Source organism: Megachile rotundata, chromosome 7, assembly GCF_050947335.1.
Source record: "Megachile rotundata isolate GNS110a chromosome 7, iyMegRotu1, whole genome shotgun sequence".
Taxonomy (NCBI): Eukaryota; Metazoa; Arthropoda; class Insecta; order Hymenoptera; family Megachilidae; genus Megachile; species Megachile rotundata.
The window spans coordinates 3,125,447-3,147,169 of NC_134989.1; the positions used below are offsets into that span (position 1 = coordinate 3,125,447).

General features: G+C 33.3%; 3 protein-coding genes across 7 annotated transcripts in view; 2 read left to right on the plus strand and 1 right to left on the minus strand.

Moving 5' to 3' along the window:
* Nucleotides 1-21,723, minus strand: part of LOC100878472 (uncharacterized) — a 422,291-nt gene that overhangs the window by 376,382 nt on the left and 24,186 nt on the right. The window lies entirely within an intron of this gene.
* Nucleotides 997-4,393, plus strand: LOC105663558 (uncharacterized). The gene has a single exon (XM_076533424.1). The coding sequence runs from the start codon at nt 1,493-1,495 to the stop codon at nt 2,327-2,329; it is 837 nt and encodes a 278-aa protein (XP_076389539.1). The 5' UTR covers nt 997-1,492; the 3' UTR covers nt 2,330-4,393.
* On the plus strand, nt 8,755-9,590 carry LOC143264775 (uncharacterized). Its single transcript, XM_076533430.1, has one exon. It carries the CDS (start codon nt 8,796-8,798, stop codon nt 9,588-9,590), a length of 795 nt encoding a protein of 264 aa, XP_076389545.1. The 5' UTR covers nt 8,755-8,795.

Here is a 21,723-nt window from a genome sequence, read left to right on the forward strand (position 1 = left end):
TAAGTGTGAGTGTTATATTTTAACTGTTATATTTTAACTGTGAGTATCTTCCCACATTTATAAAAGGGAAGAAAAATCATTCCATCAATTTTGTTATATTAGTTGACATATATCACAGTTATATTAGTCAACTAATATAACAATATTATTGAAGAAATTTCAACAATTTAAACAATCCGTTTTAAAAGTTTCGTGTGATACGCAATCCAATGAATATTTTATTCATTTAATTTAAACGAGTAACTTGATGATTTAATTAAAAATTAATAACATACTCATTACTACAAGAAAAACAACAAAATTAAGTAATTTCGATTCAGAGGAAAAGCTGCAAAACTGTCAAAATAATAGAAATATCTAACAAAAGTATCGATTATGACAAATTTTTAATATTTTGTAATAAAATAAAACCATTTTATTATTTTTGGAGGCTTGTTACCTGAAGAAAATATTTACAAATGAATCGATTAAATATTTTTTAAATATAGTTACCAATAGAAAAAAGAGTAATTTTGAAATCAAATTATCAGTTATCGTGAAATATTCATTTTTGAAAATGTATAAGTACAAGAATTCATATCAGACATTGCTAAAATCGTTGATTTATACACAAAAAATGAAGAATAAATTTGTTTAATCTCTCAATTGGGATTATTTACTTAACTAATAATAGTATAATGTTTTTTAGATGAAATCGACATAACAGCAATGAAGAAACGAGGCAATCATGATAGCAAGGCTGGAAAGAACCGACAAAATGAAGGAAACGTCACAGACGATAAGAAGAATGAGAAAAAGAATGACAAAAAGAAAGTAGTTTTAAACGATGACGCTCACAATGAAGGTTTCGGTGAATGGCTACGATCTAGCGACGGAATTGAAATGATGCGACTCTTTGTTATTGCTAATTCCATTTTAGTTTTCGTTACAATGGGATTTCCGAAAATGCAAGAAATTTATACCGCCTTTAACGAGTATTTCTACGGAGAAGAATAAGTTGTACACGTCCATAAAATCTAGATCGATTTATTCATTAATCTACACAAAACCTGTACACCTACAGAACTTGAAAAAATACCTCATATTTTCACATTACATCAGTACACCAACGAGAAACAATTTGTGTATACAATTACTTGTAGACTTCATTTTTAAACTGCTAACACTTGCAACACAGACTGTTTCTCCAAGTGTAAATTCTACACCCGTATTCCTGTAACATGATTCAGCATCAAAGAATGTAATAACGAAACAGAAATATTTCTTACGCTTTCCTTTCCGCCAAGTATCAAATGTACCTATCGTCACTGACAAGCTATCGATTCTCGAGATTAAAAATAACAAAAAGTGTCTCAAGAACTTCCTCTATTTTCTTAATATTAATTACAATACCATCGAATTAAATATTCTCAAGTAAAAATTAACTCTCTAAAAACTCAACATTACTGAACAAGACTTTTGAGCAATAAGTCGATCTGAACTTGAATCAATCATGCTGGGAATGATTTTACGCGGTGTCTTTCTCATCGGTATACTCACTTGGTATAGCACCAGCGTATGGAAAATGATCGACGGTTACTTCAGGGATCAGTTCCGAAGCTATCTAGAGGAAGAATACAAGAAGAATCCGCGAATGAAGACCGACGTGCAGGGTAACTTGGCCGATAAAACGATTCCCGTGGTTACCACGCCGCAGCCGGAAACGACAGTGGCTCCACAACGGGAAATCGAGGAAGCCAACCACGTAGACACGTGTGCGGTCGAAGTTGCAGAAAACGATTCTGCGCTCGTGAACGAGAATGTGACAGGTGGCACTAGTGAAAACGAGACCGCGGTGGGATTCATCGATAAAAATGCATTCTTGGGAACCGCCACGGAAGCGCTAGTGGAAAGTAGGAAGTGGTCCGAGAACGAACAAGAATCTCGACAACTTATTAATTACAAGGACCGTGACCTCAAACAGCTGGAGAATCGCGATGATCATCAATCAGTCTCCCAGATGTCTGAGAGCCCGCGAAAGAGAATTAAATATGATAGGAAACCGACCATTCCTAGGAACATTCCGAAAAAACGAAAGGTGAAGACGATCATATTAACTGAGAAGGACTTCAAATCGGTCAGAAAGAATCGTCGTGTTTCGGACGACGATTTTTGGGAATTCGATGAAGATGCGGATAAGAAGGAATCGGTGGAAGGCATTCTGGTATCCGAATTACCATTTAAACCCAGACTTGATATAAGAGATTTGGAAAGGGTAACTGCTGACGAATATTGTCCCTTGACTTTGGAGGATGAAACGTCTTGCGACGAAACATTTAAATGGCCTTGACGAGTTATATACGTTATTGGAATGACTCATGGTAACGCACGTAGGTAAATAATTAATTGAAACGAAAAATTTATGAATGAATTTACCTACCAGCCAAACTGCATGCCGCATTATGAACTGTTCTAAGGTTTATTAAATTTATCGAGCATAATTATTATGTAAAGTTAACAACTATATGTACGTTTTATATTCAAGGTTGATTTAAAAGTATATTATTAAAGAAGACTGTGACCTTCAATATGAAATATATGCGTACTCGATAACTAAACAAGATAGACATGTACAACAAAGTTATTTCAATAAATGTAATAAAATGAAATGTATTTTTACTGCGTATAGCTATTACGCACGGGCAACGATTATGTGTTTTATATTCACGGTTGATACAAAAATGTTAAAACTTTAAATAAATCTGATTTTTAACTTTTATATATCCGGTGGTGTTAGCAATAGCATGTAGCAATATCAATTTATATATTCTATTACCATAACTTTATAAGTACCATTATATTATGATACGAACAATACTTATTCTTATCTACTTTATTAGTATTAAGGATTAAGTAGATAAATTTAAATGTTAGTGTTGAACCGTAGTAAGTAATATTTTATAACTATGCAGTGAGAAATGAGATACTAAAAAATAATTGTTCAAAGTTACATCGCATTTCCCATTCCTAACCATTGATGTAGCAGTGTGCGTATATTTTTGTGAAAGAAATTTATAGTTACTTGCGACTGTATTAGATATGTTTATCAATATGACGAGTAAGGGATAGTTTTTAATTTTTAGCGTTTTTTAATCACAAATGGTAAAAAACTTTACCTTTAGAATCGCAACAAATTGATTTGCTGCGAATGTACTAATTATGTCACGCTCTTGTATCGAAGCGGAACAACCACGAAGAGACTTTCGATTATTGATATCTAATCTACTTAATTAATACTTACTGATATATGTACAATGTACAGGGGATATCGTTAAGATATGTTAACGCGAATAGAGAGAGTAATAACTGAGTTTGAATGAACCAGAACGCAACACATGTTAATTCACCATTCCACATTCATGCAGTGCAAATTATACATATATTATAAATAGAAATATAACTGACACATACACATACTATTTCTTCACGTGCTGTTTCTCAAAGGAATCTATATTTGGTTGATGCAGTTCTGTGAACATCATTACATTCACTAGGATTTTCTTATTAAAATTCAACTATATCCTGTCATTCAAGCTTGTATATGTATCGTTATTAATCCAAGTTAAAAATTTAAAAATTAAAGAAGTAAAAAAATTGAGAATTTGAATATTTGAACATTTGAAAATTGAAGAACTGAGATTTGAAATTTTAGAAATTTGGAAATTTGCACGGTTGGAAATTTGAAAATCTTTAAGTTCGAAAATTTGAAGATTCTAAAGTATTACAATTTGCTCTGGCCCTATTCGCTTCAACGAAATTTTAATGACATTATCGATGTATTAAACTATTCATGACTTTTCGATATTACAGATACCTATCGATAACTGTAACGACTGCAACATCCCTACAGTCATGTTTCGAAACGACAAATATGAGTAATAAAGTGTTAAATTTAGATTTATCGAAGGACAATTTATAAACATGCAAAAACGTCTGTGTGTTATAACATACTATAATTTATATCAGACAAAGATAATACTTATCTAATTAATCTTCGCGGAATTTTTGTCTACTATAATACAGATCAATATTATCAGTGTGATAATAACAGAAATATATCGATCTATATTTACTTATTTATTGCTAAAAAATAGAATTTGTAATATTTTAACAGCATTAATGTTAAAAAATTTTAAATTTGTATAAATGCGAAAGGCCAAAATGGACCTTGTGCGTTTTGGTAGGCTGTTTTCCTGGTCGCAGGGGAAAGATTTTCGAGTTCAAAAGGGAAATGAATAGCTGTCAAGAGCCCTAGTGATGTTGGTATTTTTGCGGCCAAAATTTTACCAATAAGGCATTCTTGTTCTGACGTGGACGTGGAAACACGCCACAGAATAAACGAATTATCTAACAATCCAATCTTGTTTCATAATGTCACGCCCCATTGATCCCTTTTCCTGAGTTCTTACAAAATTAAAAATGGGACAGACTATAGACAACCCTGTTCCTGGCGTATATGTGACTCCAGGGTTCTGACCGGGCTACGGAAGGGCTACGACCCCAATTAGTCAGAACAGAAACATGGACTCTTAGACTCATACGTATTTTCGAAGGTAGGAATTATTTGTTCGATCGGTCACTTCGAACAATTGGATCAAAGAATAATAACAATCGCAAAATGTTTCAAGTGGTCACCTCGAATGTTAGAAGATTGGGACTGTTCAAAGTAGGGTAGGCGATATGTCCCTTAAGCCTGGGTCAGTATCACAAGTATTAACATATCAACAGTGCACACTGGTAAACATTCGTTTACACCATGGAGAGACTTTTGATAGCAAGTGCCATATCCGGACATTTGATTGTTTAAACATTGTAGTATACATATAGTATATGTGTGTATGTGTATATTTTAGGATGGTGAGACCTGTTAGACATACGTTTGTAAATTAATGTAGAATAAAATAGCTTAGGATAGAGTCACTGTGTCAATGTGAAGTTCGCTGACTTGACGGTGCAAGAAAGGTATTGCGCTTCTTCCCTCATGTAGCGTAATATTTTTATTTTCAGGAGAAATGCACTAAAGCACTAGAGAAGAAAATAGAAGAAAGAGGTCAACGAGTTCACCCAAAAACCCTTTGTGTAGGGCAGTGTGTAGAAAAACGTAGTAACATAAGAACTACGCGGAATCTGTGTGCACAGTGCGTAGAAAAGTGTGGTATCGAAAAGATAGCGTAGAATTTGCATGGCTAATAATTTGCAACCCTTAACCAACTGACCACCCTAGCCACTTTAATCCCACAATATCGTGGGAAGTAAGAGTGTGCAATTAGAAATAAGACTTAGTGTTAGACATTTATTGTAGTATAGTAAACTCTGATTTAAACAATGGCGTCATGCAGTCGTGATCGCAATAAAGCAAGCAATACGACAGAATTGCAATTCGGACGGTTAGAAAACTTGATGGAGTTCTTGTGTCAATCACGTTTACATGCATCGTCGCAGTTGCATGATGCGCGTTCGCGTTCGCGTTCGCATACCGTGAGACGTGCGTCGCGTGAACGTTCGAATGCACGATCGCGCGTTGTTGAGGGCCGTGATTTGGACGCGCGTTTACATTCACATTCACATTCACGCGTGGTAAGCCGCATGTCACGTTCATGTGAACGATCCCGCGCTATCGAGGCGTCGTTTGACTATGAATTCACGTTCGCGTTCACGTTCGCGTAGTCCAAAACGTGTTTCACGTAAACGTTCATTTTTGCGTTCGCGAATTACAGAGAGACGTAATTCGCCTGATCGCGGAGTTCGCGAAGATGGGTTAAGGAGAATCTCGCCGATCGTGTCGACAGCGGGAAACGAAAATGCGACCAGCACGTTGTCGTGCGCCAGGACCCCTATTTTCATGCGCCCGGGGGATGAAATGTTGATACTGATATATGACCCAGTGAAGGAAGATGTGTCGACTGCGAACCGGATAAGAAGTGTGGATGAAATGGCCACACGTTTTGCATGAGATCATTTGTGTATAATGCGGTTAATCGCATCAAGGCTGCAAGGTCATGCTCGCCAGTAGTATGATATGCGCATACAGATTGCTACAACATGGGCGGAAACAAAAGTTTTACTAGTGGCTCAATTTCGCCGGGCAATGTCATTTTCGCAGATGTTGTGAGAAGTGGTTTTGTATAAGACGAAACCGGGGCAGTCTTTCGGGGATTACTGCTTCCAGAAAGTTAACGTGACTGGACGGTTAAATATCGCTTTGAGTGATGAGAGGATACTCAATATTTTCGACGTGACAGACGCGATGATAGCTAGGGTGCTAAGATCAACGAAACAATGGTACTAACATTATGATCGGTTTTTTCTTGTTAGACTTATAGTTTATTATATGAATGGAATGCGCAACTGCAATTGAGCAGGAAAGAAATGCTCCACGCGGGTTAAGCTCGCGAAAAAGGAAGCAAGAAAAGTTTACTCAGCGGAAGAATCAGGAACGCCAAAGTAGACAATGAACGAACACATCAGTGCCTTAAAAAAAAAAATGGCGCACGTTCACACTGCACGTCAGCTCACGCCATTTCGAGTATTGCGCGTGCAGTTAGAACGCTTACTACTCTTCTGAGTGAAAATACGTAGCTCACATCTTACAAGGGACATCACCCAATTGATACACGCCGATTTTGATGAAATTTTTATATGTTATAGAACTCGAAAAAATATTTGACACGTATTTTTTTTTTATCGGCAAACATCCACTCTGAAGTGGTGAAATAACCCTTAAAGTTGGGGTTGAAAAAACTATTTTCGCAAATATCTCGGGAACCATTAGGCCTAGACGAAAAATTCAAAGTGCAAATTTTTCTGTTTTTAAAGGCCAATAATATGGCGTAAGTGGATTTTTGAAAAATTTATTTGTTTAAAAAATATGTTAAAAATCAACATTATTTTGCAAATTTTTTTAATAAAACGTTGTTCCATTTTGATCAAATTTCACATACATAAACTATGGGTCCAAAGAAAAAATACGGATAAATTGGAATTTTTAATTTCGCTTGTGGAAAAAATATTACTATCGTTGAAGCTATGCGTACGTTTCATACCTTCTGTTCGGTGCACGTCTGATTTCTGTACGTAGTATTCAGACAATTGTATTATATTATACTTTTTTATAATCTGTTCATTGACAACGGTTAACAACACAGGTAAGTATGTTCCGTATAATAGTATTCATTGTTCGAAGGACCGATGCGCGCTTATGATTGTACACGGCGCGGTGACTTTAAAAGCATGATTAGGATTTCGTTTGGGTAAAAGTAATTATTCGTTTAGAGCTATTTCACCTTTTGAAACTTTTGTTTTATAACAGACACTTTCGAAAACTGATTCCGCTCTGTATCACCATTTTTTATTACTTTACGATACCACCAAGCATAGTAATTTAACTTTTTAGCGCCGAAGAATTTTTAAGTTTATTGTTCGCAACTGTTTGTCGGGGATTAACATTTATCGTTATATGTCGATTTATTTTCACATTTTTTCAAGGTACCTTTTCAATTGCTACGGTTATTCTTTATTGCGCACGGGATTGTCCATTTCTGTCGCTAAAGGATATCACTCTATACCTGAAAGCTAATTACCGCTCTCTAGACAATTACTATTTCCTTTACTTTTTCTTAACGTTTTTGACCAATCAGGTAAATCGACAGTTTCCCTTTCCAAAGATTGTTACAAAAATGATCAGCCAATCCATGCATTTTACCCCCTCAACATATTACTGTTAAGGTGATTTGTAAAATATTATTTCCAAGAGACTTCAGAACAAATCGAACCATTGAACAGTTAACTGCTAGCCGAGTATAGAATCGCAAGAAGTGTGCTGGACGATTGTGTAGAGTTGTGATTTTTTATGCGGAGTGGTCTTTCGAGTGCTATTAATTAATCCAAATTACTAGTAGTGTTATAAGTTCATTTAATTTTAAACGGTTTATAGTTACATTTTTTTTTATTTTTCATTTAATCGATTAACTGTATCGCTATGAAAGTAAATCCGGCTAATATCATAAGCATTTTAATAGATTCTTATAATTATGAAGGTACAGTTCAGCGTACACCTGTAAACACCAAAGAAATTGATTTAGCTGATACAATTAAGGACTTAATTAACCGATATGCACAAGCCGGTTATGCAGAAATTGAAACCGAACAAGAATTATTGTTTGAATATAACGTAGATGAAGATAAATTCCCATCATGCAGTCCACATGAGCCAGAAATAAGTGTATCATCGTCACCTGTAGAAGTAAGTGAATCTTCATCTAATTCGCCTGATGAAAACGTACATGGGAGGTGTCACATTAGTATTGAATATAAGAAGGATGCTGTAAACTTTTGGAAGAGTGGTAGGAAAAGACCATTATCTTTCAAAAGTGTACAAGCAAGATTTAAAAAAATAAAAAGTCGTGCACAGTTATATAGGTGGGAACAGCAAATTAGTAGCGGTGGGTCGCGACTTGATAAACTTCGTGATATTGGTAATGTTGTATTAGAAAAATTTGTTTTAGCGCGTAATAGAAATGTAATAGTACACGATATTGATTTGAAACGTTGGGCATTACAGGAGAAACAAAAGTTGAGTTTTGAAGGATTCCAAGCATCACATATATGGTTATGGAAATTTAAGCGTGCTAACAATATTGTATCCAGAAAGACTATGAAATTCATAACTAGAATTTGTTTCCTGCCTATCTCAATATTTTCGTAGTCATGGCGCAATGAATATTTTCAATTCCGACCAAAGTGGATTTCAACTTGAAATGCACTCTGGAAGGACGCTTTCATGGAAAGGTGAGAGACATACATTATCAGCTATACAGTCCTCATCTGCTTTAACGCATTCTTATACAATACAACCAACTATATCAGCTGATGGTCAACTTTTGTCTCTTCTGTTTATCGTTTTAAAAGAAGCAAGTGGTCAATTAGGACCACGAGTAAGAAGTAGAATATTTACGGCACCTAATGTTATTATCGGAGTATCAACATCAGGCAAATTAAACAAAGATCTTTTCAGACAATGGTTAGAAACAGTGTATTTTCCAAATTCACCAGAAAACAGCATTTTATTACTGGACTCATGGACAGGATACGACCAAAATTTGATAACAAATATTACGCCATCAAACAAAACTTTAACAGTTTTAACTATTCCAAAAAACACTACTGGATTGATACAGCCTTTGGATGTATATGGTTTGAGAATATGGAAAAATTTCGCGCGTAAAATATCAGATCTTGTGCTTACGTTAGACTTGCAAATTAATTTACATGCACGGGATACAATCATCAAAACGCATTCTTTAATTCATAATCAATTATCCTCACCTAGATATAAAGAACTATTTAAGTACGCATGGTTTCGGTGTGGTTACATCAATAGCAGACCGGAACATTTTGATAATCCTGTTGATTTCAGTTTCAATCAAATTGAAACCATGTATTGCTCAAATTGTCCAGAGGTAGTTGCCGTAAAATGTTCGTGGTGTAAAAGTCATTTGTGTTTCGAACATTTTTTTGAAAATTTTCATTATTGTAATAACTATATAGAATAACTTTCACATAACATGAGTTCGAAGTAATGATATCTGCTTCAATTTTAAAATACATAACTGCATTACATTTTTTACATTTATAATAGTTTAGAAGACCACTCCAAAATGAAAATCACCCAGAATTAGCTCTTTCCAGAGCTTTAAAAAACAGCTCTTTTCAGAGTTTTAGAAAAATCAACTCTTTTCAGAGCTTTAAAAAAAACAGCTCTTTTCAGAGCTACCATATTTTTCAAAAACGAGGAACAGTTCTCAATGAACAAATACAATCCTTTAATTGTATAATTGCATGTGCAGTTATACGTTTAGATCTTGCGTACATCCAAGACCACCACCAGTAGCGCAGAGCAACCGGGATACCTACCTCGGGTCCCAAATTTTATAAAGGCACATATGGACTTTCAAATTCTTTTTTTGAATAAGGTAGTATAAAAAAATATAATCTAATATCATTTCAAGAATATTATATAAGAAATCAGTCGTGCACCGAACAGAAGGTATGAAACGTACGCATAGCTTCAACGATAGTAATATTTTCTCCACAAGCGAAATTAAAAATTCCAACTTATCCATATTTTTTCTTTGGACCCATAGTTTATGTATGTGAAATTTGATCAAAATGGAACAACGTTTTATTAAAGAAATTTGCAAAATAATGTTAATTTTTAACATATTTTTTAAACAAATAAATTTTTCAAAAATCCACTTACGCCATATTATTGGCCTTTAAAAACAGAAAAATTTGCACTTTGAATTTTTCGTCTAGGCCTAATGGTTTCCGAGATATTTGCGAAAATAGTTTTTTCAACCCCAACTTTAAGGGTTATTTTCACCACTTCAGAGTGGATGTTTGCCGATAAAAACAAATACGTGTCAAATATTTTTTCGAGTTCTATAACATATAAAAATTTCATCAAAATCGGCGTGTATCAATTGGGTGATGTCCCTTGTTAGTTCGGTAAGTGCTGTGGCGTGACGTGGCAACACTATATCCCCAGCTTTAGTGTTGTGAAAAACGTCAAAGTAGACTATAAACTGACACGACGGACATGAAATAAAGTAAAGTTCGAAATGTTGTTAAACTTCGGTGAAAAAGCTATTCGCTATTTCTGAAACAATTTTCCCTTATTCGAAATTTTTATTTAAAAAAATACGAATATGTTTTCACACTAAAAATTCAATATTTTTAAATATCGTTGTTTCATTTTGAACTTATATTTTATCAGTATTCAAACAAAATCTAACTCCGCTTTGTAGAAATATTATTTAATGGACAGTAAATAGATTGTACAGTAATCGATAGTAAATGGATGATCAAGCGTCTGACTAGAAATACACGTACACCATTATGCGTATTATGTTTAGCGGAGTTTTCGAAATCCGGAGTTTTTGAATAGTAATTTAGAGTTTTATTTTACCAATTTTATTTTATGTTACGTTCGCTATGTTAATGCTAGAAGGGTGCAACGGCTTTGGAATCCCACCGCTGTCATCAATTTTATTTTATGTTACGAACGGGGCGAAATAATTCATTATTGAAAATAGAGAAACTTGCAGATTAAGAAACATGAAAACTGAATATTTTCAAATTTAGAAATTGAAGTACGTGAAAATTCATATTTTCATATTTTACATATTCATATTCATATTTTACACGTTACATTCTATACACATGCTACCACGTAAAAAATATCAAATAAGGTTACATTAACAGCGAAAGATTGCACGTTGAGAAAAAAGTGGTTCGTTTATTTTGTAAAAAACCTTGGGAACCATTCTATGAGTAAGAATATAGAGACATTATTCATAGAGGCTTTTTACACAGTTGAAATCTCGACACATTTTAAAATGTGCCTCATCATTTCAAGCGTATATTCGATGCAATTGTCCGTAAAGAAACTTTCAAATGATCGGAATGCAAGAGAACAGTTCGTATCGTGTAGCTCGATACGATGAACCATATTCTTAAGCGATTAATCATACGCTAATCACCGAAAAGAGAAGAGAAAAAGACTCAATGTTACAACCATTTGGGTCAATGCTAATTGCCCGGTTGTCTCACAATTTTTTACATTGAAGGAGGTTCTCCAAGGGTACGACTGAACCTCAGAGACTCAAAAAGAAATTAAAATTCAGGATTATACCAAAGAAAATGATCGGTTTCATGTGAGCTGATTTCACGATAATCAAAAAGCTGCCTTTAACATAATTGCCTGTTACAGTAACAAGCAGTAAAAACAGAATAAGGAAAAACTTTCTACTTGAAGTATTAAAAATGTAATACGTTGACTGAACTCGAGTGAAAGTTAACCGCAAAGATGTTCCGTTTCTACTGATAATACTTAAACAAAATTATCATGAATAATTGTAAGCATTATTTGCACGAAGCAGAAAGAATAAAAAGAGAGAGATTACGGGCTGGATATGTAAAATATGAAAGTAGCAACCCATACAACTATAACTAATTTAATTCTTTGATTTCAATTAAAGATACATGAATTGCCTACTTTTATATTTGATATATCCAGACCGTAAACTTAATTAATATTGGACTAATCAACATCAACAGAATGTTGCATTTCTGATTTTTAATTTTTAATAATAGATATCATCAACATGCTTGCATCAAAATATGTAGTGACTTTTGCCTAGATAGAATATGATACGATTTGCTGATTAATTTTTCATACATCGTTTATTTACCTTCCAGCTTAAAAGTAAATGTGAATCATAAACCTTGTTCTTCTACTGTTAAAATTATCGCGTGGATCAATCAATATGATTCGTGATCAGTACACGAAGATGTTCTCTATCCAATTTGTCAAATGTTATAAGTAAGAATTTATAAATATTTAAACTTAAAAACTTTCGAGGTCATAAATTAACACATCTTCAAATTGTTAAACGAACTATAAAATTTCACGTTTTTATAAATCTATGAAACTGATTGTAGAGATTCTCAAATTTTTACAATTTATAAATTAAAAAATTTTCAAACAGAAATGTTGAAAATTTTAAATTTAGGAGTTTTCAAAGTAGAAAATTAATAAATTGTTAGATTTACAACTTGAAAGAACTTGAACATTTTTAATTAAAGAATTTGATTTTTAAATTGGGAAGATAAATTTATAAATTTTAAAATTAGAAAATTAGAAAATTTTGAAATTATCAAATGGATACTTTAGGTATTTTGTATGATATACATATTATATTAAAATTCGCAACATTAAAAACATCTAAATTTACGAATTTAATGAATCTTAAATGATAAAATTTAGAAATTTCCAGATTTGGAAAAATTGTGCGATAGAGCAGGCAGCGGGACCTTGATGATCGAGGACTATATTGAAAGAATTTCGCTTATATGATCGACTCCATGTTTTTTCTCCTTCTACAAACTTATCTAGAGGCATAGGAAGATTCCATTATAAAAGGTACTCTACCTAACTTGGGCGTCTTAAAGATCTTTCTTATTTTTTATGACAGGAAAACATGTCGCAGAGAAACATTATTTAATTCCAAAGAGCAAATTGGATGATGATGATTATGATGATTAAGAAACTCTTTCCAATGTCAGTTATGGCGAGATTTCAAGGTCATCGCAGTTTTTTAAATGGAACAACTTACTTTCATCAACGTGGCATAATAGCTGAGTTCAAAACAAATCCAACGACCTACAATATTATAACCTTAACGTGACCTTCAATATAAAAAATTCATGAAAAATAGGTAATTGATAAACAGAGTAAATAACTAATAGAAGATTAACGGAGAAAATTTTATTATTTTAAATGTTCAAAATGACAACTTGCAAATTCGCCAGATTTTACACTTTCAAATTTTTTTCTCTGGAGTGCAATTAATTCAGTAGTTTATAACAAAATTCATGTGTTACTATCAACGAAATAGTTGTAAGAAACACAAAACGGTTCGTTAACCGTTTAGAAATTTTATTGAAATTATTGATGATGAATAGCAGTTTGAGCACTTGCTACAATTGTTAAATTATTAATAAATTTAGCATATAGCGACATCTTACAGTATTAGAAATGATGTGCGATGTTAGTAACAGAATAATTGAATATTAGAAACAGAATAATTGAATATTGTACTTCCGTCTTGTCGTTATGAAAATGTAAGCGTTCGTGATGTTTTATTTGAAGAAAAAGTAATTCCTGTTTAAATGGTTAATCTTTAAGTTAAAATGTTTATTGTTTGTGTTTTATATTAAATAATTTGTTCGTGTTCAAAAGTGTATTATTAGTTTTGTTATTTTCCATAATTCTGATTATTTAACAACAATAAAACTTTCTGCGTTAATCTTTCTATTAGTTATTTCATTCTATCCATTACTTACTTAGTTGTTATGAATGTTTGAAATCAAGGTGACGCGAAGGTTATAGATCGTTGGATTCGTCTTGACCTCACTGTCATACCACGATGTTGCAGATTCAATGTAAATTGCGCTCGGTACTAGCGAAATCAATTTCAAATTGTAACTGTATCATACAGGTTTACTCGTTTCTCACACACACGTACGTTATAAACACATTCACTTTCTCTGATTTGCTTAACGATTCCCTCGTTTCGAAGAGTTCAGTAGATCAGCGACCTTAAAGCAAAACATGTACTCAATATTGATAAAGTTAATTTCACACAGTCTTATTTTAGATGATTTAAAGTTAATTATATACAGTTTCGTTTTAATAGTTAACATAGTATTACATGATTAATAAAAAAGTGTAGTAAGATCAGTTTATTAAACAGCAACACTTTTGTGCTAGTCTTATCCGTTAAGTTAACTTAGCATTATTAGTTGCACTTAATCATGGTACAAACACCTGATGAAAACATGTCTGGATTAAAAAACCTTAACGATCTAAAAATATCAGAAAACACGTTCGCGAGACAAATTGTTTAACCATCATCATATTTGTCCCTCAGAACAAAACAATGTTCCATTCTGACATTGCTCTATGTTTTAAAGAGGCAACAGGATATTTAAGATGCTCTGGTTAGATGTATCACCCTGTATATTGCCAATCACCGATAGTCTCCACGGCATTTAACATACTAAAAATTCCTTAACCTTTACGAGAAAAGAGAGCAATAGAAGTACAGAAGTTTGTTAAGTAACTTAGCACAAAGCAACATAAAAAACAATTGTTTGTGCTGCGCGTCAACTTAATGCATACGCAAGCTGGTTAGGTATTGTGTCAGTGACCACTACTCCGATAATATGAACAAAACAACTGTTGTAGGAGGTATAAGTTAAACTTTATTTAATACTTAGAGAAATTCACACGACGTGGTAACGGACTTTTAAGAATGTTTACTCGTTAAGAGCTGGCGAGAGAATCTGTCTTGTCTAACATGAGTATTTTCCACGAAAACTAAAAATGCGGAGTGGGATCGGCATGTATTTGGGGGTAGACGAGCGACTTGTCCAAATTAATCATTAGATTGGTCGACAAAATATTCCAAGAAGGGGTAAGAACCGCCCTCACAAAATGTTGAGCTCAGGTCAAAGTTGACCTGAAGAAAGTCGATTACACCGTTGCTCGTCACCTAACGGTTGGACAGTCATAAACAATAAATTATGTTGGGCCTTAATAAAAATATGAAAACATAAAAATTTCGGAGGTACAAATTGGCCCACAATAAATCGTTGCAACGGTAACGGTCATTTGCAAGAACATTCTAAGTAAAATAAAAATACGGTCTTAAAATATTAAGATTGATTCCCAACAACAATTTTTCAAGTATACTTCTCATAATTGAAGCGAATGAGTATATAAATAATGAAAAATTAATCTTACACTGTTTTAAAGTTAAATACGTCGAAAAACTAAATATTTCACATTTCCGCTGCATAAATAAAGTACTGTTAGTAAAAATATCACATAATATATATTTTAAATTCATCCCAATATTCTTTTCAATACGATAAAAAAAATGTGTTTCTATTTGTAAAAAGCAAGGTGACCTCGATTTCGTCAAAAACTTAATTCAAATTCGTTTTTTATTGATATCTATTATACGTTCTACAGCGTGTTCAAGCTATTACTAACCACCATTCTTTTGTATATAATAAATAATAGAAAAAAGTTTGTTACACACAACAAAAATGAGTATGTCACTTTGATGCATATAAAAGCACTACTACTTTTGTTTTTTTCATTTTTTTGTAATATTTACTATTTACAAAAAAAAATGCTGCCTAGTAATAATTTGAACACACTGTATACCCTGTAATTTTTGCTGTAATCTTTTATTAGATAATTGCAAGTAAGTGAAAAAATACTATCATGTTTGACAAAATGTTGCTTGGCAAAATGTCTTGCTAGGCAATGAAAATTGGCATAGTACTAAACATTTCGAACACGTTACTTTAGATTATACGTGTTATGCGAAATAAATTTCCGTACACCACGATTTTCAATAATGCGTATTATATGGATTATATCAAGTACAACTACGTTATACAGGAATCCAATGTATATGAATTCCATTAGCGTATTTCTCGTGCATTAACGCGTTTCTGGTACATTATACTAAAAATGAACATACGCGTGACTGGGATGGTCTGCACGAATAAGGTCATCGCTTGAAATGACGCTGTCCTCTGACCCTGAAATTGAGGCCTCATATAGAGAAAACTACCGTGAAAGTGCAGAGAAACTGCGATCTATGTATTTCTATGCAAGTTTGCGATTACCAAGGAAATTGAATTGCAACAAGAGAACGCGTAAAAGTCTCGGTTTCTATCATCTTGCTCGTTCTCTGCTACATCTTTCACTCGATAACTTATCTTGCTTCCGTGCATTACGATATTGTTCACTGCTATGGTGTTACAGTTATATAGACTCGTATTGCTGACTCGAAATAAGAGATTTGTCATAAGTTTCACGAAATATTGAGTTTTAACGTATATCGATGTATCAAGTCAGTTGTAAAGTTGCTGCGCAATTTTCAATAAGTTTTGCTATGTAAACAAATTTTTAAATTCTTAAATTCCGAAATTCCAAAAGTCCTAAATTCCTGAATTCTTGAATTCATAAATACCAACATTCCTGAATTCTTAAATTCTTATCCTGTAAGTATGACAAGCGACAATTAAATATTCACGTCCATCTAAAAGCGACCCCGCACGGCGCTATCAATAGTCTCGAGATAGACGAGCCGTTACAGAACAGAATTGTGTGAGAGTGTTTCGTTTAAGTTCTTTTCCTTATGTTGGAGTTGCATCGTCATATAAAACTGAAATTAATCTAGGACTTAATTAACCATCGTAAAATTACATTACAATCCTGTCTAATTAGAACATAGTTTAGCAAACTATTATACATCGTAGAAGATCGTTCTCGTAACATAAGCATATTAAAGTTTGAGACTCCTCGAGCACGAGAAAAAGGGGTCAGAGGTCTAGTTTGCGTTTAACAGTACTTGAAAGATTATTTAAGTTTAAGTACTTGAGAAGAGTTTTCTTATGTGTCTTATTAAAAACTTACTTCCCGTAATTCCAATGAAATTTTGTAAAACTTTCCTTGTCTACGTTACATAATGTGCGGAGCAACCATCATGTTAATACCACGTTATCGAACCGACAATTAATAGTAATAGAAAGTTGAATATTTCTGTTGTGTTAATGCTATTAATAAAATGTGGTCCAATTATTCGATTGTCAAAGGAACTGCACCAAACAATGACGCCCCACTGTCACTCGACCTCCCTAAGCCAGTGAGGATTGTCTTCTACCCATTAATAAACATTGTCTATATTAACTTATTCGCGGTTAATAAATGTCCATCCGTAAATTCAAAATTGTGTAAAAATGAATTATTTTGGAGCACCTGATGCAGAAACTACTGGCAAACTGCACACGATTATCATAATCTACCCTGTGTAAATCCTGATGATGCCAAGAATTCCAAGAACGCTTCTCTAGCTAAATCCACAATCTTGTGCAATTTGCCATGGGCTACTATGTGCACTATAAGGTACCACGCCTAACACTGCAATAGTATTAGTTTTGTTCATAACTGGTTTGATTCGTTTACGTTTATTAACATTAAAACTTCGAGTTTCTCGAAGTGAATGACAAAGTCTTTGAAACATACACCGTTATGGTTGATCTCGTTCAAGATATTTTTCAGTATAAGCAATTTGGATACTTGTATACATTCATCGCACGTATTTTAAATTAAAAGCATATCTACTTTACTGTTATTATTAACACTTTGCAACTTACGGGCTTTATATAACACCTTGCATAATTTTGTGCAGTATCCTACGACCATTCTATGTCGTCCTTTGTATATTCCAATTATATATGATCCCAAATTTTATAATTACCATGTCACTGCCTGAAGCTGTTGATCTTCCTGATAGGTACAAGTCAGAAAAATCGAAATTATCGGATTTGAAATTAGAAAACCACCTTTGGCATTAACGAACATCTAATGCATTTGAATAAACATTGCAAATGTTTTTGGTAGCAACAGTTGCGTTGCTACCTTTGCGAAACTCAAAAAGTATACAATGACAATGATAATAATTATTTGTAAGTAAACAATTCACGCTAATCTTAAAATGTCTTTGACACGACTTTAAAGTGCACAATGAGTTGATAATATCGATGTGCTCAGAAACGACATTACTTTCTGGTCCCTCTAATACAGGGGTGGCCAACCTGCGGCTCGCGAGCCACATGCGGCTCTTTAAAGGATTATTTGTGGCTCTCGATGAATGTACCAAGTTCCCTTTTCATTTTTGAGCTATTATATTTTAAAAAATTATTATCGTTCCATATGTGTTTCAAAATTACTGACGACAAATATGAAAAACTAAGTGCAACGTTGAAACAAATTTCATTTCCGTCCAAGTTAAGAATAATATGACTCATCGAAAACTGCGCCATCGAAAATTGTGGTTCGCGAAACATTTCAAACTTTGAAAAATGGCTTCGACTATCAAGGAACTTGGCCACCCCTGCTCTAATACAATAATTACAAAGACTGGGAAAATACTGCTTTTACAGGAAAACGTTGGGAGGTTCAATCCTTCAAAATTTCAAGAGAAAGGTAACCTAGCCGTGGAAGTTAATCATTTTTCAAACTGTCATAAAAAATGGCATATTCAATTTACAAAATAAAGTTGATCCGTAAGCTTCCTAAACACCTACATCTATGAAGAAATTAGGTACATCACATAATGCTCTCCCTTTGATGTTATGTAACCATCCAGTAGCAATTTTTTGCATTACGCATAATTCCGAAGTTATTCGAGGTGATCGAGATAGGAGCCTTGCTCTGGATACACATAATGTACATAGAATATCGATAGACAAATAAAACAATGTTCGTTGAAAAGGTTTGAATTAAAGTAAATATGTTCAAAATTTGTTTGAAAAAATTCTTGAAAAATATGTAAAGAGTATTGAAATTACATATTTAATGATATACAAATTGTGTTTGTTGTGACAATTTTATCCTCATTGCCATGAATTGCATTTAATACTACAGACAAAATAACTACAAGTTTTAATATTTAACATTTATCTCTTTAAAAGAAAGAAGTTAATAAATGGATGAAGAAATTAAACACTATTAATTAAAACGTTTTAATTATATGTATTGCATGTGTAACAACCCTGGAACCTAAGTTCAGTTTATTACAAGCGCTAAAAGGTAAAGAGCGGCTTTTACCTCTAAACGACTCGATTCTACAAATTAAGATTGTGGGATTCGTGTGGTGTGCGGTTAAGGAGTGAAATCCACAGATCAAAATCTTTCAACAATTAGATTTATTCAATAAAACGATAAGAAAATGAAACTAACAATTAACAATAACAACAAATAAGGAAAAGTATAGAAATTATAAATGATTAATTACAATAGAGAAACTAGATAGATCTTGAATAATAATAATAATAATATTTGATGAATTGAATAATATGTAATTGACAATTGTGAATTTAACGATTTGAAACTCGCTATTCAATACTTTGTATTGGACCGTATCTGAGTCGGGTCTCTGATAAAGCAAACTTCGCATTCGCAATATTAACTAAATTTGATATTTGATTTTTGTGTTCGACGCTATCGCAATGACAAGATTTTACTTGATTAACACGCTTGTAATTTATAATGAATCCTACCTAAGTGTGATTCGGTTTCTAACTTAATATAAATGAAATTTTACAAAATTAGTAATGTTAGCGCTTTTATAGTCTACCGCCGCGAGGAATTCGACCTAAGTGAGATTCTCTAAACGTATTAGGATACGCTTTCGCAAAATTAGACAGATTTATCTACTATCTAACGCGGTGTAGTCGACTACGGAAATGTACGCTAGAAACAGAACAATATTCCTTTACTAGTTCAACTTCCAAAATTTATCTAAAGTTAATAAGTTTCCTCGGAACAATTATTCTTGTTTAATTTGACTCGACAACTAATTGTCCATAGCCCTTTTTGCCAGAGCGCACACTGACACCCAAAACCAGATCGCTTAATTGGGGAGCCTGTTGTTCACCAGCTGCTAAAACAACCCAACGATCCAGAGTCAGATGAACAATGTACGTCCAACAGGGTAGCAAATCAAAATTGACTCTAATTATGAATTCGTAATTGCTGAACCGCCACCCAAAAGACACGGGCTTCAGTGACCAAGTCGCTCAATGAGGGGGAGTAACTCAGAGCGGACTCCGAGACACTGAAGGCGCGTTAGCAATTCGACAAAAATATGAGTAGCTGAGAGCTTTCGATGTCTTAGCCTTTCTTGGCGCTAAGTATAGCACTCTCCTAAAGGAGTTTCAATTACAAGATCGCTTGAACGGGGAGCCTGTTGTTCACCAGCTGCTAAAACAACCCAGCGATCAAGTAACCGAATGGCAAATACCTGCTTGACCAGTCAAGTATTAAAAATCTTTTTGGCTCTTTGACAGCGAAAATTGTTCCGGTTAATACTAATCAGAGAGACTTCTATCGCGTTCGACTTCGAAAATTGTTCTGCTCCTTAGATGGGTTTCGCTCGCCCTTTTATACTCGCAGGTTCGCCGAATTCCTGGAATTTCTGTGACGTCAGAATATCTAAATTTTCATATAACTTCGTTATTATATATTAATTATAAAATCGAACGGTTTAATTATGATTTAAATGTCGCTCTTTAATTTCTGGCTATCGTTTCGATACTAAAATGGTACTCTAATGGTGTTTTAACGAAAAATACATTTTCTGTCCTTTTCTATCAGAGGCGAGTCTATTTCGATTTACAGCTTTCTAGTTTAAGGAAATAATCTTGGTTCCGGCCATGAGTAGTTTAACACTGGTTGATTTTACGTATATAAATTGATTTAATTAATTAATTAATTTAATGTCCAAAAATGCCGAAAATAGAAATAGTATCGCTATCCTTTTCTAGGATTAGCGCTGATCTCAAGGATTTCGGGCGAGCATCGCGGCACGTAGGCACATCATAGCGTAACGGAAATTTCTCGTACAAACTATTTATTAGAAAATAAAATAAAATAATACATAATCTTGTTTTAATGATTCAAACTTAATGTTCAATTATTTTCGCGGAAAATATTACCTACTCTAAATCAAAATTATAAGATAATTAATGTAAATGATAATATATATATATTATGATTACCGACTGTCGAATTTGATAGATATGGTAATAGATACCTAATGTACTGTCGATAATTGGCAACTACGGTCGATAATTGACTATTCTAATCGATGGATAGAAGATTGTCGCGATGATGCCGGTAGAAAGAAAAAAAAAGTTTCCCCAGGGACGTTACACATGTTTCTATACTGATTCGTATGCTATCTTTGATTTTGTACAATAGATAATTAATAAAATTTTAAATTGAATTCCATTCAGGTTATTAAATTGTACTAAAAACACAAAAGCACTGTGAGCAGTGCTAATTTTCTAATGTGAAACTGTATTATTAAATTGAAGTTGTCAAGACAAATTCACTATGACCTAAAATTTGAAAATAATTCATTCGACCAACCGAAATTTCAATATCAGCTAATATTAAGATTAGAAAGTTTTGATTAAGTAATTGAGATACGCAAAAAATAATACACTGAAATTACAGGTTTAAATTCTAGTATT